The sequence below is a fragment of the Nicotiana tomentosiformis genome, chromosome 2, assembly GCF_000390325.3.
Source record: "Nicotiana tomentosiformis chromosome 2, ASM39032v3, whole genome shotgun sequence".
Taxonomy (NCBI): Eukaryota; Viridiplantae; Streptophyta; class Magnoliopsida; order Solanales; family Solanaceae; genus Nicotiana; species Nicotiana tomentosiformis.
In genome coordinates, this window is record NC_090813.1 from 88,996,006 (window position 1) to 89,016,380 (window position 20,375).

A 20,375-nucleotide genomic window follows, 5' to 3' on the forward strand; every position below is an offset into this window, starting at 1 on the left:
AATTGAAGCCCAAACTCATTAAGGTCCAAATCTTCTCAACTTTAAAGCAAGTTTGAATACCATATTTTCATAAACATGATTAAGCATATAGCATTTAAGGAGTAACTTACATTATTATTTATAAAGTTTAAAGGTAAATAAATAAAATCACATGAAATAAGATAAAAAAAACAGAGGGAAGAATAAACCTTTAATGTAAAATTTCTAATTAAATGAGTCCCCAAGAACAGGTATAATAACTCAGACGAACATCGAACAAGCATAAGCGATGGAGAACATCAAACCTAGTGAACGGAGCTCCAATGAAATCCTCGACCTCGACTATTGACTCCACTGTTTGGCGTGTAAAAAGGGATGTTATGAAGTATTTTTGTTGGATTTTGGGTGACAACTTGCTGAATTTTTCGAAAGAAAGACAAAGAAAGAATGACACGAGTAGAAATTCTCTTAGCGTAGAAGAAGAAAAATAATTTCTCTCAATTTCCTCCTCCCTTCTTTTTTTTTTCTCATCACATTTCTCTTCTATTTATAGAAAAAATTTCAGAATTTTTTCAGATTATTTTTATTATTATTATTTTATTATTTTTTTAATTAAAAAATAATTCCCACTTCCGACTTTTCTTCTTTTTTTAAAAAAAGGAATAATTCCACACTTTCCTTTACTTTTATTTTTTAATTTCTCACTTTTTTTACTTTTATTATATTTAAATTCCCACTTTTTTCTTTCCTTTTTTGATTTTCCACTTATTTTACTTTACTTTTTTAATTTTCACTTTCTTTTACTTTTTTTAAAAAAATATTTCAGCTACATTTACTTTAATTTTTTAATTCCAACTTTCTTTTACTTTTTTTTTAATATTCCACTTTCTTTTACTTTTTTTAAAAATTAATTTTCACCTATTTTTACTTTTACTTTTTTATTCCATACTTTTAATTTTCCTATTATTTTATTCCCATCCGAAATTTTTTAAAAAATCTAATTATTTTTTTTGATTTTTTTAAATTTATTTTATTTTAAAATAAAGATAAAAAATAAAAATATTACTAATAGTAATAATTGACCTTTTAAATTATTTTTAATTTCTACACTATAAAAAATGTAACAAAGCTAAAAATATATATATTAAATTTCTAAAAATATTTACATAGTAAGATGTTATAAAAATTTAAATATAGGCAAATATTAGGTGCTCACATGTATTATAGGGGTAAAAGGGAAAAGATTATCATCCCAATAGCTATCAGTATCATCAAGGTTACCTTCATTCACAACATCATCCATAATTCTAGGCTTAGGTATAGACTGTAAGGCGGTGGGACTATAAGGGTGTTTGGCTAAGCTTATAAGCTGGTCAGACTGGCTTATAAGCCATAAGCCATAAGTTGGTCTCCCCCAACTTATCAAATATCAGCTTATAAGCACTTTAGGTTTGACCAAAATATTTACTATTCTATCCCTAAAATACTTCTTTTTAAAACAAAACTCTTCGTATAGTTTTACTCTATCCCGGTTCTTCATAAAACCTAAACAGTTGTTGCCTCTCCAGCCGTGCCATTGCTTCCTTTACGTGCTTCTTTCGTTCTTCTCTGCAACTATCAGACAAATTGCAGGTAATTTTTTTATGTTTTAAACACTCTATCAAGATATGTTTACAAATCCTCCTACGTGTTTCTATCAAGACAAGATGTGACTAAGATGAAAAGAATTGAAAGCTGAATGAATCCAATTTTTGGTTTTGGAGTCCAAATCATAAGCTACTTTTGTCCCTTTCATCCCATATGTTTTAAACTTTACTGAGTATTTGTTGTTTGTCAAATTTATATTTCTCGGGCAGTATTTTTATGCGTGTAATCAAAGTGACGGTACAAAACAGGCCAGCCTTTCACTTTTACGCACGGATTTTCTTGTCTTGTATTTTTTTTTCTCATGACTTCTTGTTTAGAGTTGAGTATATTATTAATGTTATAAGGAGGTAGTCTACACGTATCCCCTTCTTCATGCATTGATGAAGACCAGCAAATATATTTTGGATGTAATACGAAAGATACCTAGTTATACATAAAGTTTCTTGTTTGTGAAATTTATTCACGGTCACAACTCATGAGGAGAAAGAAGGAGTCGAGTAGGAACATAAATTTATTGGAAGCTATCTCTGAAGCTCAAATATAACAACACATGCTTTCTTTTGTTTTGTTAGTCACTAGAAGTTTAAGACAGTTGGTCTCATTATAATATTGAATATTATTTATACTTCAAAAGTATGTGACATACAAAAATAAGAAGGCGTTCTTTTGAACTTTATTTATTTTGAGTTGTGCATAAATATTATTATATGTGTACGTTTATAGCTAAATCTTGTAATCTCTTCAGATTGTTAACATTCAATTATGGGAGAACGACATAATGCTAAGTGGGACGAATATGCACATATTAAATTCATTGAATTGTGTGAGCAAGAAGTTAGAAAAGGAAATAGGCCAAACACTTACTTGTCTAAAGATGGATGGAAGAATATGGTAAATGAGTTTAATAAGAAGACAGGACTAGAATATACTAGAAAACAAATAAAAAATCATTGGGATCACATGAAAGCAGAGTGGACTCTTTTTAAGCAGTTAATGAGAGGTGAGACAGGTTTAGGATGGGATCCCACAAGAAAAATAATTATTGCAGATGATAATTGGTGGGAGAAACAAATTAAGGTACATTGCTTGTCCTTTTCTATAATTATTTCATAACTCTATTAATTATTAGTTTTATTTGTTTGCTTAGAGTAATTTTAAATTCTTTTTTACAGGAGAATTCTAAATATAAAAAATTTAGGAACAAAGACCTTTCGCTGATATGGTTTCGTTACGATGCTTTATTTACTGATATCATTGCCACCGGAGAGAGAGCACGTGCAGTAAATCAAGAATAAGAGTCGGAAGTTAGGTTAGATCAAGATGATGATGGAACAAATGATGTTTATGATAATGACATAGAACAATGGAATGATGAAATAAGCGATGAAAGTCATGACTTGCAGAATATGGATTCAATTACGTTTCCTGAGCCATCGCTTAGAAAGCGAAAGTCAATAGATGGCAGTGGCAGTAGCAGTTAAGTGAAAAAGCGCAAGACAAAAAATAATTCATTGTCACTAAAAGAGGAGATACACTCCCTTATTGAGTTCATATCTAATAACAACACATCTAAGTCTTCAGAGCCCACCATTGAGAAGTGCATGGATATTTTAGAAAATATTCCTGGTATTCTTGAAGGGAGTGATATTTTTAATTGTGCTGTGAACTTGTTGACACAGAAAGAGATGCGACATGCATTTTTGAAGTTGTCTACTGATGAAGCTAGGAAATCTTGGTTGGAGTACAACCACCGACGATCCTTCGTGCCGAATAATCCATCTGATCCAATCTGAGAAGTTGTTGATGATGCCTTACCCATATTACATTAGCATTAGATATTTTAACTTGTCCTTTAAAGTATGTCCAGAAGGTTATATTTTCTTAATGTTTTGTTTCCTGTTTATACATAATGGTGGTTTAATCATTTTTTGTTTAGACATTACGTGTTTTATTTTAATAGATAACTATACTATCAACTTTGAAGTTAGCATTTGTCATTTTTAATTCGTAACAATTTGTATGTCTGTTTCATTTCAGTTTAATGGAATGCTGGAACAATGACTTGTTAAATGACGAAAATGAAGAAGAGGAAACTCAAGAAAATAAGGAACGGATGGCACTATGTCGAATAGCATGTAAGAGTATATTGATATATTATGAGAAATACATTTGTAAGGAACCATGTCGTACATCGAAACGCACTGGAATATATTTATCCAAGAGATATTGCATGAAAATGAGACTCGGTGTTATGAAAATTTTAGATTGAGGAAGTCAGTGTTTCTTTATTTAAGCAAAGATCTAACTGATAAATATAGTCTTAAACCCACGCGTGGGATGTTTGTCTATGAAGAGTTAGGGATGTTCTTGATGATTTGTGCACATGGTGCCGAAAATCGATTGGTACAAGAGATTTTTCAACATTCAGGAGAAACAATTCATAGGCATTTTCATAGTGTTCTAAAGGCCATTGGTAAGCTTGCAAGAGACATAATTCAACCACATTCAAGTTATAATGATGGTGCAGGAGATCACAAGCCATGTAATCAACGATATCTCCCTTTCTTTAAAGTAAGTGACATACTTAATAATTATATTATTATATTTTTATATTTTAACTCAAAAAATTACCTAGTGTAAACTTATATTTAGTTTATGCGTGTATATATTTTTAGGATTGTATTGGAGCACTTGATGGCACACATGTGAAAGCAAGATTGCCTCAAGGTCAAGAGATACCATATATTGGGCGTAAAGGTTATCCTACTCAAAATATTCTTGCTGTTGTCGACTTTAATATGTGTTTTACATTTGCATGGGTTGGGTGGGAAGGAGCAGCTCATGATAACCGTATATTTGGTGAGGCACTTCGTAGACCCGAACTGAATTTTTCACATCCATCCGGGGACAAATATTATCTTGTTGATGCAGGATATTCACACATAAAGGGATATATGACTTCATATAAAGGGGATAATGTGAGATACCATCTTGCAGACTTTCGTCGAGGTGCGACACGACAATTGCGAGCACCAAATGGACATAAAGAAATGTTCAATTATTTGCATTCTTCTTGCAGAAATATTGTAGAGCGAACATTTGGGGTATGGAAAGCAAGGTGGTCTATTTTGCGAGATATGCCTTTTTATCATATTGACACTCAAAGAGATATCGTATTGGCTACAATGACGATTCACAATTATATTAGAAAGAAATGTAAGATGGACAATGCATTCCAAGAAGCTGAGAATGAGAGATATGTGCCACGTGTTGATCCTGATATTGGAAGATCCACAAGAGTCAACGTTGCAGATGAAGAAAATATAGAAAATCAAGGAGATAATAATATTTGGATGGCAATTCGTGATCTGATTGCTCAAGATATTTATGATAGTTGAATGTTTTATTCTTATTTATTACAAATAATACATATTAAGTGCTTGTTTCTTCTCTACAAACACTGTGTGCATTATTTAAGATTTTCTTCTTAACTTTTGTTAATTTATACTCCACCCCTTCTAATTTATGATTAACATAAACTATATTTATAAAAAAGATATTATCTAATCATTTTTATAATTAAAATAACATGATAAATAGGTAGAATCTATGTAGAATCTAAAATTTTGAAGAAAATAACGTTTTTAGTAGTGTAAATTGTTATAAGGTCATTTAAGTCATTTTAACATAAAAAGAGCTTATCAACACTTTTTAATCAAACAGTTTCAGCTGCTTATTATTAGTTTAAGCACTTTTATCCAAACATGTAACTGCTTATTTTTTAAATCAGTTTCAACACTTAAAAGTATTTTTCAGCACCTAATGCTTATAAGCTACTCTAAATCAGCTAAGCCAAACAGGTTCATAATAAGTTCTACACGTTTCATTACTAATAGGTATTTCAACATTGTGTGTACATCCAAATGCAACTTTACCTACCAAAAATGACCCCACAAATTTAGGAACGTCCACCAAACTAGGATTCTCTATATGCAATAAAGTTTAGCCAACTAATAGTGAATCATTAGTGGCGAGGGTAGCATATAGGCACCTATTAACATCTTCAACCTGCAGTAATGAAACATCACATTTAGGACTTTTTTATACTATCCTAGCCTTACGAAAATCATGTTCATCTAACTTTCTGACTTGAAGTTTACAAGAATACGGTGAGAATGTATGAAAAAAATGTCAGTACCAACCCATCACTACTCATAGAGAAATCAGTTCCAAATATCTAACAATCCTCCCTTTCATCCTTATATTCAATTTTAACCAACCATACAATTGCCTTTTGCCTATTGTAAAACTCTTGCAACCGAGGCACAGTTAGTCAGGAATCCTTAGATGTTTTTTCCCAAACATTTAACACTAAGAAAATAGAACCATTAAAGCCACTAAAAGAATGAACACGGAAAATATCTAAGAAGTGCAACTCGGAGAACTCACCATGCTCAAAAGCAGATTTTAGTCGGTCTCGTTTGAAAAATAAAGTAATAAGTCTCTTCTTCAGCTAAGCTTACAACACATTTACGATTTTTCTACCGAGTTAGGAAAGTAAAGTAATTAGTCTATTCTTTACAATATATTTTCGATTTTTCTACTGGATTGGTCCACCATACTTGTTTTTAGGGTTAAACGAAAGGTAAAAAGACCTTAATAACCCTAACCAGTAATTGGCGACTTAAAAAACTATTTTTCAAAATAAAAAAAGTGTCAAACCTAAAGTACACAAATTGGATCATGTTTCCTTTTGATATCTTTATTGTCGGGATATTGTTCTCCAAACAATCTTAATAATTCTCTCAACATAGCAACATGTATGGCAGTATCATATTCATCTAATACCTCTAAGCACCCTACAACTTCACCCTTGACGTTGAAAACGGGGCCACCTGAACAACCTTATAAACAATAAAGCCCATACGTTTGCATTATAGGGGTAAAAGAGAAAAGATTATGATCCCAGCAGCTATCAGTATCATCAAGTTTGCCTTCATTCACAACATCACCCATAATTTTAGGATTTGGTGTAGATTGTAAGGCGGTGGGACTATAAGTTCTACACGTTTGTATTTCGACTTTGTCTGTACATCCAAACGCAACTTTACCCACCAAAAATGACCCTACAAATTTAGGAACGTCCACCAGACTAGGATTATCTATATGCAATAAAGTTTGGCCAACTAATAGTGAATCGTTAGTGGACAGAGTAACATATAGGCACCTATTAACATCTTCAACCTGCAGTAATGAAACATCACATTTCAGACTTTTTTATACTATCCTAGCCTTACGAAAATCATGTTCATCTAACCTCCTGAATTGAAGTGTACAAGAATGCGGTGGGAATGTATGAAAATGTAACGACCTGACCAGTCGTTTTGAGCTCTAGCGCGTCGTTCGGCGGTTTGAGGCCATAAGCAGCTTCGCTTCAGGTATTAGGACTTGTGCGTATGGTCGAAATTGAATTTTGGGAAGTTCGGAGTTGGATCGGAAAGAAAATTCTCATTTCGAAAGCTTTAAGTTGGAAGAATTGACTAAGATTGAATTTTAGAGTAAACGGCCTCAGAATTGGGATTTGAAGGTTCCCGAAGGTTCGTATGATGATTTCGGACTTGGACGTATATTCGGATCGGATTTTGGATGCCCCGGGAGCGTTTCGACACCTATTGTGGAAGTTAGCATTTTGAAAGAATTTCATAAATTTGGGTTGAAATACATTTCGATGTTATCGATGTCTGTTTGGAATTTTAATTCTGGGAATAGCTCCGTATGATAATTTCGGTATTGGGAGCGCGTCCGGAAGTGGATTTGGAGGTCCGTAGGTCATTTTGGAGTCATTGAGCTAAAGTTAGAAATTTAAAGGTTTTTGAGAAGTTTGACCGGGAGTGGACTTTTTGATATCAGGGTCGAATTTCGATTCCTCAAGTTGGAGTATGCCCGTAATGTCAATTATGACTTGTGTGCAAAATTTGAGGTCAATCAGACGTGATTTGATAGGTTTCAGCATCGAATGTAGAAGTTAAAATTCTAAATTTCATTAAGCTTGGAATGGGGTGCGATTCATGAATTCGACATTATTTGATGTGATTTGAAGGCTCGACTAAGTTCGTAACATGTTTTGGGACGTGTTGGTATATTTGGTTGAGGTCCTGAGGGTCTCGGGTGGATTCCGGAAGGTTAACGGATCGATTTTTGGACTTAAGAATTTCTGAAGCTTAATGCTTCTGGTGTAATCGCACCTGCGTGACTTTGGTCGCAGGTGCGACGAATTTCTCGCAGAAGCGAGAAGGGACTGGAGCTGGGGGAGCCACATAATCGGATTGGAGAAGCGCACCTGCGTGTGCGCAGGCGCGAGGCAGCCACTGCTGGTGCGTAAAATTTGCGCAGATGAATATAGCAGGTCGCACATGCGAAGCTCGCAGAAGCGAAGAAACTTTCGCAGGTGCGAGATCTTGGCTGGGCATTGAGGACCGCAGGAGCGAAATTTGGACTGCACCTATGGAGCCGCAGAAGCGGCTATTGAACCGCAGGTGCGAAGGTCGGGCTAGGCAGAATGCTTTTAAGCGGGGTTTTGGCCATTTTTCTCCTATTTTTATTTGGTTTGGGCGATTTTGAAGAGCTTCAAGGGGAGAGTTTCAGCAAGCAACTCAAGGTAAGTGATTCCCCCTTATTATTAAGTTAAATACTTGGTTTATATATGGAGTTAAACATGAAAATTAGTAAAAATTGTGGGGTTTTGGTAGAAAATCTAGAATTTGGTATTTTTGGATTTTTACCACGAATTTGAGTATGGAATCGGAAATAAAATTATATATTTGAGTTCGTGAGGCTATGAGTAAACTTTATCTTCAAAAAATTTTGGAATCCGGGCACATGGGCCCGAGGGTGATTTTATCGACTTTTTCGAACGGAGTTGGGAATTGTTGTAAATAGGATTATAATGAGTATTAGAGTATATATTTACGGATTTGCTTACTTATTGACTAGTTTTGGAGCGTTGGACATCGATTTGAGTTAATTGAATGGCTTGGGAGCCGGTTATGAAACTTCAGAGCGAGGTAAGTCTCATTTCTAACCTTGTAAGAGGGAATTAACCCCATAGGTAAATTAAATAAATATTTGTACCTAATTGTGAGAGCTACGTATTTACGAGATGACAAGAGTCCATATGTAGCTACTATTATGCTATTGTCCGGATAGTTTAGGACCCGTATCATGCTATACTTAGAATGTTTGTGCCCTTACTTGCTAATATAATCACTTAGTCATGATAAAAATTGATAAAAGAATTGTATAAGGTTAAATTCACTACTTGAAGATTTGTATGAGGTTAAATTCATTTACTGAAAGGTTTGTATGAGATACCTGACTATAAATGAGAAACTTGTGTTTTATTAAAAATAATTATTATTTATGGATCGGGCCGAGCGCCTCGGTAGTAAATAGGTGCATCTATGGTTCGCGTCATTCGACCCTCTGGCAGTGCACAATTTAAATATTTGTTGGATCGGGTCGTACGACCTCGGCATGATTTGCGCATGCTTGTATTGCTTGCCTTGAAATTTATAAATAATGATATTGCCTCCTCGACCTGAGTTAAATTGTTAAATAATGGGAGATAAATTTGGAGATTTCTTAATTATGAAAGAACTACTTACTTACTTCAAAATATTGAGCTTGCAACCTTTCATATAATTCATACTTAATTATATCATTGATATCCCATTTATAGCCCATAGTAAGTGTCGAAGTCGACCCCTCGTCACTACTTCTTCGGGGTTAGGCGGGATACTTACTGGGTACGCGTTGATTTACGTATTCATACTACACTTGCTGCATATTTTTGTGCAGGTACACATATGTTTAGCGGCCTTGTGGGCGCAAAGGCGCGATTATGGCGGGGACTTAGGTGTGCTGCATTCTATACGACGCACCGCAGCCAGCAAAGTCTCCTTCAGAGTATTGTATTTTCTTTCCTGTCCAAGTTGTATTCCGGACAATTATCGTATTTTATTTTAAATTTATAGAAAAGGCTCATGCACTTGTGACACCGGGTTCTGGGATGATTATGGGATGTTCGCTATTGGAATTGAAAAATATTATTATTTATTCTGTAAATTCATTTTTTTTACTAGATAAATTGAAGTAAATTTACGATTTCAAAAATATTAAAAAATGAGGATTTAATTAACTATTTAGTGTTGGCTTGCCTGACAGTGATGTTCGGCGCCATCACGATCTTTAACGGATTTTGAGTCGTAACAGAAAACATGTCAATACCAGCCCATCACTACTGATAGAGAAACCGGTTCCAAATGTCCAACAATCCTCCCTTTCCTCCATATATTCAATTTTAACTAACCATAGTTGAGACACAGTTAGTGCGGAATCCTTAGATGTTTTTTTCCCAAACATGTAACATTAAAGAAAATAGAACCATTAAAGCCGCTAAAAGAATGAACATGAGAGATATCTAAGAAGTGCAACTCGGAGAACTCACCATGCTCAAAAGCAGAATTTAGTCGGTCTCGTTTTAAAAATAAAGTACTCCCTCCATTTCAGTTTATGTGAACCTATTTTATTTTTAGTACGTGTCAAAATGAATGATCCATTTCCTTATTTGAAAATAATTTACCTTTATGCAATGATTTATAGTCACACAAAATATATATGCCTCATTTTACACCACAAGTCCAAAAGTCTTCTCTCTTTTCCTAAATTTCATGTCCAATCAAATAGATTCGCATAAATTGAAACGGAGGGAATAATAAGTCTCTCCTTCTGCTAAGCTTTGCAACACATTTGCGATTTTTCTACCGAGTTAGGAAAATAAAGTAATTAGTCTCATCTTTACAATACATTTGTGATTTTTCTACTGGGTTGGTCCAGCATACTTGTTTTTAGGGTTAAACGGAAGGTAAAAAGACCTTAATAACCCTTAACCAGTAATTGGCGACTTAAAATTACTTTTCAAAATAAAGAAAGTGTCAAACTTAAACTGCACAAATTGGATCATTTTTCCTTTTGATATCTTTATTGCCGGGTTATTGTTCTCCAAACAATCTTAATAATTCTCTAAACATAACCACATGTATGGCGATATCATATTCACCTAATACCTCTAAGCATCCCTACAACTTCACCCTTGACGTTGAAAACATGACCATTTGAACAACCATATAAACAATGAAGCCCATGCGTTTTTATTATAGGGGTAAAAGAGAAAGGATTATGATCCCAGTAACTATCAGTATCATCAAGGTTACCTTCATTCATAACATCACCCTTTAATCTAGGCTTAGGTGTAGACTGTAAGGCGGTGGGCCTTTAAGTTCTGCACGTTTTATTACTAATACGTATTGTTTAACCTTGGAAGCTTTTGGAGAGCATTGACGGCTACAAGACACAATATTTTATCATCTTTTCATTAATTTAATACGAGAGTTTAGATTGTAACGTTAGATTGATATTTTCTTACTTTTTAATTATATTTGTGATGTCTTCCTCCATGATTATGGAGTAGTTTCCCTTAGGGTTTGACGAATATTGTGTTTTGATTGATATTTGTGAATTTTAACTCTAGTTCTTTGATTGAATTCTTTTATGGAGCTTTGAATTATTTGTAACTTTATTCACCAATTTATTTAATCGAAAGAGGAATACTGTGGTGATTATCTTGAACTATTTTGTTTGGTTTAATTTAGTGATTTTCTCAAGTAATCGAAAGAGCTTGTTGAATTGTTGATTAAATCAAGGTAGGAGAATATTCGAGAGACGTTTTTCTGAAGACCAATCCATTAACGCATGCTTGCATATTTTCACAGAGCTTATATTAGTTCACCTCGTAGAGTTAGGATTTAATCGAGAGATAAGTCTTGACTACATGTTTGAACTAATCATCGAGTGAATTCATGAGAATCATTAGAACATTAGAGTGAATTGAACTAGAGTTGGATCCCAAATAGCTATCTTTCACCAATCTGTCACGATCCTTATTTCTCCCATGGATATTTCAGTGTTGCTCAACTCTTGTCTTTCTGTAATCAATTATTAATTATTTTAGTTTTCATAGTTAATTTTAGTTATAAGTCATCCCAGCCAAAGTGTTAATCATCCTGAATAGCATTAAGCTAGAAATTACTTGAACATTATTTAACTCCAATCTCCGTGGAGACGATAATTAAACTATACTATCTTTGACTAGCGAACATCAATTTTGTGTTGTGTTTTGCGCTCGTCAATATACATGTGATACACATTTGATATACATATGATACGTATGTGATATACAATTGATACATAGTGTGATACACATATCATCTTTTTCAATGTTTATCTTCTACTTTGAATTTTAAATTCAAACCACATCAAAACTCACCAAGCCATCACAAAATTGAGATTCAAATTTCTTAAGATGTATTCAATCTATTCCAATAATATCTACTTAAAAGAAAACAAACATTTAATTTTGGCACCAAATAGCTTATTAAGTCCGACATTAGGCCTTGATATCATGACACCAAGAACATCAACACTTACAATTTTATAATTTTGAAGGTAGAGCACCTATGATCTTAAAATTTTTGTCTGCCACCGGTTTTGACGGGACTATATTGATGTTTTTAGTAGAGCCGGCACAACCCAGCCCGTAATTTAATAGGGGTGGGCTAAGGTTTTTGGAGCCTATTTAAAAATGAGGCTTTTAAACCTGGCCCAAGTAAGCTCGTGGCCCATGAGGCTTGATCGAGGATGGGTTGGGTCAGCCCATGGGCTTAATAATATAATTAATTAAAAATATAAAATTACAGAAAATTAAAAATAACAAGAAGAGTAGTCCAATCTCAAACTGATAATATTTTTTATGTGAATATAAATATTTTTTGTGCTTAAAATTTTAGTTATTTTTTAATGTTTAATTAATTAACATATCATATAGTTATAGATGAAATAAAAACATTAGACATCTTTGTTTCAAAAGAGGATTCAAATGTGCTTGATGAGAATGATTTATTGGTATTGGATACACCATGAGCACCTTGAAAATATTTTTGAGTAGTTTGTTTTGAGTATTGGCTTTTAATAAATGAAATATTATCCTCCTATTTTCTTCCCCCGAGCTCATTAAACCCCTACCGCGAACCAAAAAAAAATGGCTAGGTGTATAGCCGCTCAGGTTGCAGCGGATTAGGGTACAACAACTCAGGTTGCAGCGGCTCAAGGTACAACGGCTCAGGTTACAGTGGCTCAAGGTACAAAGGGTCAGGGTAGAGTTATACACACATCTTTGGTGGCATGGAGATGTACTAGAGATGACAACAGTCACAACCCCAATTTCTCTCCGTAAGATGTCGTGATGGCACCTAGTCTCTACGACTAGGTAAGCCTAACAAATAATAACAACTTGACAGAATAATTATCAAAATGCTAGAAACAAAGCTGAATAACTGATAAAACCTTTCGATACAAAACATAATCTCAACAGTACGCTCCCCAAAAACCAGTGGAACTGAGTCATAAGCTCAGCAGAGTATAACTAGAGTAACTACTACATCACTATCGAAAGCAAATACAATAGTATATAAGAGTAATGGAAGGTGACTCTGAGTCCTGCGGACGCCGTGCAGGCATACCTTGAAGTTTTCGATAAAAGTAGCTAGCAGGTAATCTCTATCGACCGGCACGAGCGGATGTACCTGGATCTGCAAAAAAAATATGCAGAAGCGTAGTATGAGCACACCATAATGATACCCAGTAAGTATCAAGCCTAACCTCAGTAGAGTAGTGATGAAGCTAGATCAAGACACCTACTAGGATATAAATAGACAGTATGAAAATGTAATACGGATATGTAATGGAACGTGAAGAAACAACTGATACGGAACAAGATGATAGCAAGAACTAGTGCCGGAAATCAACAATAGAAATAACATAAAAGAAGTAACTAAAGAGCTACAATGATCATGTACGAACAACAACTGCTAGAACAATAAATAATTAAAAAACAAGATATATTCCTACCTAAAACACTTTGCAACATGAGATAAATATCAAGAATCACAACGAGGTACCGCCTCGTGTATAGTGAAATCAAAACCAAGGTACCGCCTAGTATAGTCAAGAATCACAACTAAGGTTCCATCGCGTATTCACATTTATCAATTTCAATCACAATCTTTTCTTATACCGCTGCGTGAGCCTTACATTTGAAATAGGTTTTTGAAAACAGTTTTTCCGAAATAGCTACACGCATTTTAGCCCACCTTATGATGCCGTGTGGCTTGACATAGTTTCCCTACAAGCAACACGCACATAAGTCCCACCTTATATTGCCGCATGCACATCAACCCTAAGCTTTATACCGCCGCATGCGCGTCAATATCATATCATAACAATAATTCACACCACAAGTGCCCATATATCACAACCTGCCAACAACAACAATATCAATATTTCAACAACAATAACCCATGGCTCCCCCATAATATATACAAAATATCAATAACAACAATGAATAAAAAATGCTCAATAAGATAGATGTTTCAACAATAACCAACATCGCCTTAATGTATTAATAACTTTCACAACTTCAACACCAAATAACTCAACAATGAGAGAAATAATGTATAACCACGATATTAGATAAGACTAACTCACAATAAGAGAGATAATATTTAACAATGAGTTTCAAATATTGGAAACCAACAAGTAAGAGGATAACATGAACAATTACTCCAAGTAGCGAAAATCAATAAGGAAAGAGATAACACGGACAATAACTTCAAATAATGATAATTATCAATGAAGAGATAGCATGTAACAATTAAAAGAGACGATAAGTTCAACTAAAGCATGAGAGCAATTTAGCAAGTAGGTTGTAGAACAAGTACTAAATAAGTCAATTAGGGAATGTAAGGGTAGTCTAACACAATTAAGGATAAATTGACAATGAGAATTTAGAACATGATATGGCATTTCAATTAAAGCATGGAAATAGTCTAAGTAGCCTAAACCGATCAAATACCATGTATAACTCGTGTACCCACTCGTCACCTTGCATACACGGATTTTACTTAGCACAATTGAATCAAACAATACCAATCCTAAGGGGTAGTTCCCTGATCCACATCCAATCCACACTCAATAGTGAGTGGAAACGGTTGTTGGAAGAATAGTACCCAACAGGAGTCGGGGTCAATTTCCACAGGGAGTTTAATATGGATGTTAGGGGTATACACTTGATGAGAGCAAATGAAATAACTAAATTGCGCTTCCAAACAAAAAAATTTGTTTTCTACTTCTAAATTAACTCTAACAATTATAAACTAAAGAGAAGAAACTAGAAAGCGAATGATTGTTTTTGTTATTTTTACCAAATGGTTAAAAAGCCTAGGGATGTGACCTTTACCAAGGTATTTGCCTAATGGGTTAAGTACGTTAACACTTATTTTATTGATCAGGCTGTATTATAGCTCTCAACTCTAAGTTACCCACTCAATACCTCTCGGTCATAGAGTGATTTTGCCCAATTTGGCTTTCTCAAGCGTAAATGAGTATCAAGCTAAATAGTTGATATGAGCTCAAGTCAGATTTTTTCTATTTCTAGTTAAAACCCTTTAATTAGGCTAATCAAAATCTTAATTAGCCCAATTTCTTGTTAGCCATGTTTTCCTAGACTATGTCTCTCTTTCTCAAGTAAAGACCATATAAAAAAGGCATGAATCAATGTTTCCAACCATTAATTCTAAAATTAAAGCATTAACAAGGCTAAATAATCAACATACAATCATAAATAAATATTAAATTAAATACCTATAAGGTTTACACATTAGGGTTCGGTGACAACCCTAGTAAAAGTCTAGTTACTCATAGTGAAGAATGAAGAAAATAAAGAAGAAATATTAATTAAACTCATAATCTAAGATTAAATTGATAAACTATGATGTTTAAATCCCAAAGTAGTCACAAACTTCCTAAAATATCAAAATACAACGGCTACAATTGCTCAAACTTCAAAACTTGACCTAAAAATGTAATTCTTTTTAGCAAATAGACCACTAGGCATGCTGCCCAGCAGATTTTATATTAATAAATAACAGAGAAACCACAAAGGAAGAGTATAAGTAAGGGGGACAAAAGCTACAGTAGTGTTGCTTTTATGCCTTGGCTATATAATCATCCCTCTGCACTTTCATTGCCTTATGATGCAGCCTCAATAGTTTGCCGATATAGTCTCACGAGGGCAAATGATCTCATAGCCGTATGGATATTTTCCAAAGGCATAGGACATAATCAAACCCATACTGCGTTAAACCTTACGTTACAATACCTACTGAGGCATTAACAACCCCGTCTACTAGCCCGCATGTAAAAAATAAGAACTAGAACGCACTAAGTATTTATGATCATCACAGAGTTTATAACATACTCTGTGATGATATTACATATGGTAATACTTTTAAAATGAAAGAATAAAACAAGGTAAAAATTAGAGTATTGCCCCTGTTTTTGTATCCTTGTGAACTCTTCAAATTATAACTCCTTGACTTCTTCTTCAACAATATTCATCAATGCTTCGAACTTCATCATTTTTTCTTTGACCTATTTGACCTTGTGGGGGTTGTAGGGGCATCCCTTTTGCTTTGCAACCCTCATTGGAGGTTTTCTAATGACAACCTCGTGTGCCACCTTGCCGTCCCAACTATGTTGCTTCTCGGGTGGTTTCTTCTTGTTTTTGTTGGATCCATTTGTCATTTACCTAGGTGATAGGTCTCCCTCCCTAGCTATATTTTTAAAATCAAGCATCCAGTAGTTCTTCATATTCCCCTTCTTCATACCAATCTTGACCCATTTATATCCCAAAAGCATCAATAGGATTGTTTGCATGTACTAGAGCTCCTCTTTCGTACCTCGGATTGTCAAGAGCCTTTAAAGTATCCATGTCATGAGTTACTAGAGCTCAGAGGATGTTTGTTGGAGTCAAGCTATATTTTGCAGCCACTCCACTCTTACTAGCTACCTTCCCAGTGGTTTTATGAATTAATTTAAAATTGGAAATCGTACCTGATAGTTGTTGTCCAGTAGGAACAAAAACATCAGCATTAGGACTTAGTTTTGTTCTAATTTGCATACTTGGTGAAGGACTAGCAACCTGCTCAATAACATATGCTGCCCCTTCCCCTGCTTTATCACCTTGTTGTGGTGTCGATACTGTTATGTGAGTGTGTAGCTCCTGGGAATCAACATCATTGTTATCTTCACCTTCGTCATACTCCTCTACTTGGTCAGCCCATGTCTTGATCTTAGAGGTAACTGCCTCCTTTAGCTTGTTTGAATTCTGGAAATGTTCATAACTTAAGTCGTCTTCACTCATCATGTCATCATTTTCTTCTGTTGTGTGGTCAGCCCCTCCTTTTGGTTGTTTCGTTGCCGAAGACATCATTGATACAGTTGGTTGGTTTTGTGAAGCTTGTAATATGTTGCCAGATCTATCAAACAAATCATTGGAGGGGATATCATGGTGGGATGTATTCAATGCAACCCCTACTGTGACATTATTTTCCTGCACATCCTGAAGAGACAGTCCTTTTGTTGGGTTATGCAATAACCCAGGCAGAACTTGCAATTGATTCACATTTTCTAGAATTTTTGATCCAATTGCAGTAAGATTAATATTAGCTTGTGCAAGAGAGTTTTTGGACAATTTGTGTGCATCCTTAACAACTACAAGCTGCCCTTTAATATTTTTTGAATCATGGTCAAAGTTTGCGTGTGACCTGCATTTCCATCTGGAGATTACATTCCAGATGAAGGCTTTTTTTTTGTGCCTTACTGAACTCCAGCCTTCCTCTCTCATCACATCCACATCTTCCCTGTTGTTTGAGTTTTTACCTTGTTCCAGTAGCTCATTAAGAGTACTTGATGCATCATTGGTGCTATCGTATTGTAAAGGTAATCTTCCAATTGGCTTAGGAGATAGCCCGATGTGCCCAGATTATACTGAAGCCTTGTGCTCATGCTTATCTGATTCTAAAGTACCAGTTCCCTTATCCGCCTCACCTGTTTTAGGAGTAGCATTAATCTGTTCCTGCCTAGCATTAATGTGGCCGTCAACTCCTGAACTGTTAGCCTGAACACCATCAACACTAGTGCATGTAGTACAGTGCAGTTCCCCCTCCAAAGTTTGATGATCATTCTTCACAGTTGTGTCTTTAGAGAGTGCTTGTTTTTCTACACTTGCAGAATTTTTCCAATTATGTACACGTTCCATATCTCAATCATTAATCGTTGGAATCCCAGGAGCATGTAGTGCCATATTATGATTTTGTAGAGCAGAACCAACAACCTTGTAAATCCTCCCTAACGCAGTAGCAACTGGAATGTCACGAGGTAATTTAGAAACAGGTTTTTGTTGAGTCCTTCTCAGTTGCTCTGTTTCTATAGCATCAACCTCATAACTCCTACTGCTTTGCATTGTTTGTGGATCACTAACCTTTCCACTGCAAATTCTTTGATCAACCAGGGCTAATTTTTTTGTTGCTTATTACCTGAAGCAGCTCCATTCAAAACCTCAGCACAACCTAATGCAGTAGCTTCATCAACTCTAGGATAACTAAGTGCATCAGTTTCCTCAACTCCAGGATTATTCCTACATGTAGTATACCTGTCCAAATCATGGCTTTTGACAGAATCCACCATATGCACCTTTTCGGAATTCAATAGATCAATACCCTTAGAACCACCAGCATCAACACCTTCACGACCTGAAGCAGAAACTGATCCTAGTTGTTCATTAACTAGCTGAGCACCATCAGATTGTTTCCTCCCCAACTGCATCTACTCTTCAGCAAGTGTTCCATCATGCTCTACCCCTTCTCCTTTCTCAATTTCATCAGCTTGCCTTGACTTACCACTCATCAATCGACATGATCTTGATTCATGCCCTTCGACTCCTTTGTGTTCATCTTTAGTCAAATCCAGATCCCCTGTATTCTCCTCGATCCCATTAGTAATTTGTTGACCTTTAGCAGAGTGAAAAGTCAGTAGTTTCTGGTAGTGGTTATAACTTGTTTAGCTTCAACTCGCTTTGTATTTAGAAAATCCCTAGCATCCCCTTGTAACTTTTTCACCTTGTTCATCTCATCAGTAGGTATCAAGCACTCATTATAACCTTTCCTTTCCTTTCAATCAAGCTATGCTGTTGTTCGTTGTTTTGTTCATTCTTCAAATGACATAACTTTTCATTATGACCTTGACATTTACAGCAGCTGCAATAACTCGGGAGATTATCATACACAAAATCTTGAAAGTGTTCAACAATTTTTCCAGATTTTGTATCCAAATATTGTAACCTAACTCTCTTGGGTTTTTTGTCGAGCAGGTCAAGTTCAACTTTAACACGTGCAGTACTTGCTATTGATTTGTCATGGGTTGCTTTATCAATTGCCATTGGCTTTCCAATAGCATAAGCAATTGAAAGCATAGCAGTTTTTGCAAAACATCTGACAGCAGACTTGGTAGTGAAATCCAAACCCACGCCCTTGTAGTTTCTTCTTTAGGATTAAAGAACAATGTCCAAAGTCTGTTGTCACTATAGAAAGGCTAAATCCACTATAGGTCACGGTGGACTCTAAACTCTTCCTCCTCAACCTTCCATTTGCCAAGCTCACTCAAAAAGTTAGCACTCAATCTTAAGATTCATGAAAAGTTCACTCTTCTCTCACAAGAGAATGTCACAGGTATAGCTTCAAGTACCATAGGCTTGCCCCTCATGTAGATCACCACTAATGTAAGCTTACTCGGTTCGAAATCAAGTAGGACTTTTTTCGGGTTGCAATGAAGGAAAGTCCGGGTGCCAAGAGAGGGTCACGATAAAACGACATTGGTTGGTAATAGAAAGCTCAAATGGGCCAGTGAAAGCCTACTGAAACCAAGCAAAACTTAGGATTTTGCCTTGAAGCACATTCGGAGAAAGTTCTAGACCATTCACACGGATACTTGGACTAGAAACAATTCATTTCACCCCTCACGCAATAGATCGTAAAAGAGGATAGAGTCGAGTGCCTACAACAACCACATTCAAGTTTAAAGATCACTATGGTCCAATAAACCACTCGGTGATCGCCAAAGTCAACTCAAGAGTCACAAAGTCACTAACTAGAGCTATTTCTTTCAAAAATCTTATCTCTAACCATAAGCACATAGTTAAGTGTGCTGGTACCAAATGAAGCATGATGAACTCTTTGAGAATGACTTGATTAGGGATTTTTATTTGTTACTACTACTACTATTATTATTACCTAAATACAAAAAACGGACCCATTCCCTTAAGAAGGTTGTCACGCCATCCATCGTTTGGACGAGTCACCTGGTTCAAACAAAAACTACCTTTGGAAAGAACCGTGGCGTTAAGAAAACCAAAGACTTATTATTTACTAAAGCATAAAAAAAATCTACTTAACAAAATAATAACTAAAATGGAAAAATAAAGAAGCTAATGAACTATAAATACAAATAAAAATGAAAGAAAGAGAATCATCAAATTATTACAGCCCAAATGTATCCAAAATGTGTCAATGTATCAAATAAACTCCACCCTCAAGTAAAAGTAAGCATTGTCCCCAATGCTTAGGAAAACAAGAGTGAAAGAAGAGAGGGTGAAGAAAACTCCCTAAGGATCCTTGGACTTCTCAGTGTCCCCAGCAATATCATCTCCCTCAGGATCAACCAACTGTATCTCATCATCA

At 35.2% G+C, this 20,375-nt stretch overlaps 1 protein-coding gene across 1 annotated transcript; it reads left to right on the forward strand.

The window, feature by feature from the left end:
* Positions 1 to 2,388: 2,388 nt before the first annotated feature.
* LOC138905229 (uncharacterized) lies at positions 2,389 to 5,024 on the forward strand. The gene is made up of 5 exons (XM_070193735.1): positions 2,389 to 2,703; positions 2,799 to 2,906; positions 3,306 to 3,361; positions 3,945 to 4,197; positions 4,302 to 5,024. Exons 1-5 carry the CDS (start codon positions 2,389 to 2,391, stop codon positions 5,022 to 5,024), a joined length of 1,455 nt encoding a protein of 484 aa, XP_070049836.1.
* The last annotated feature ends 15,351 nt before the right edge of the window (positions 5,025 to 20,375 follow it).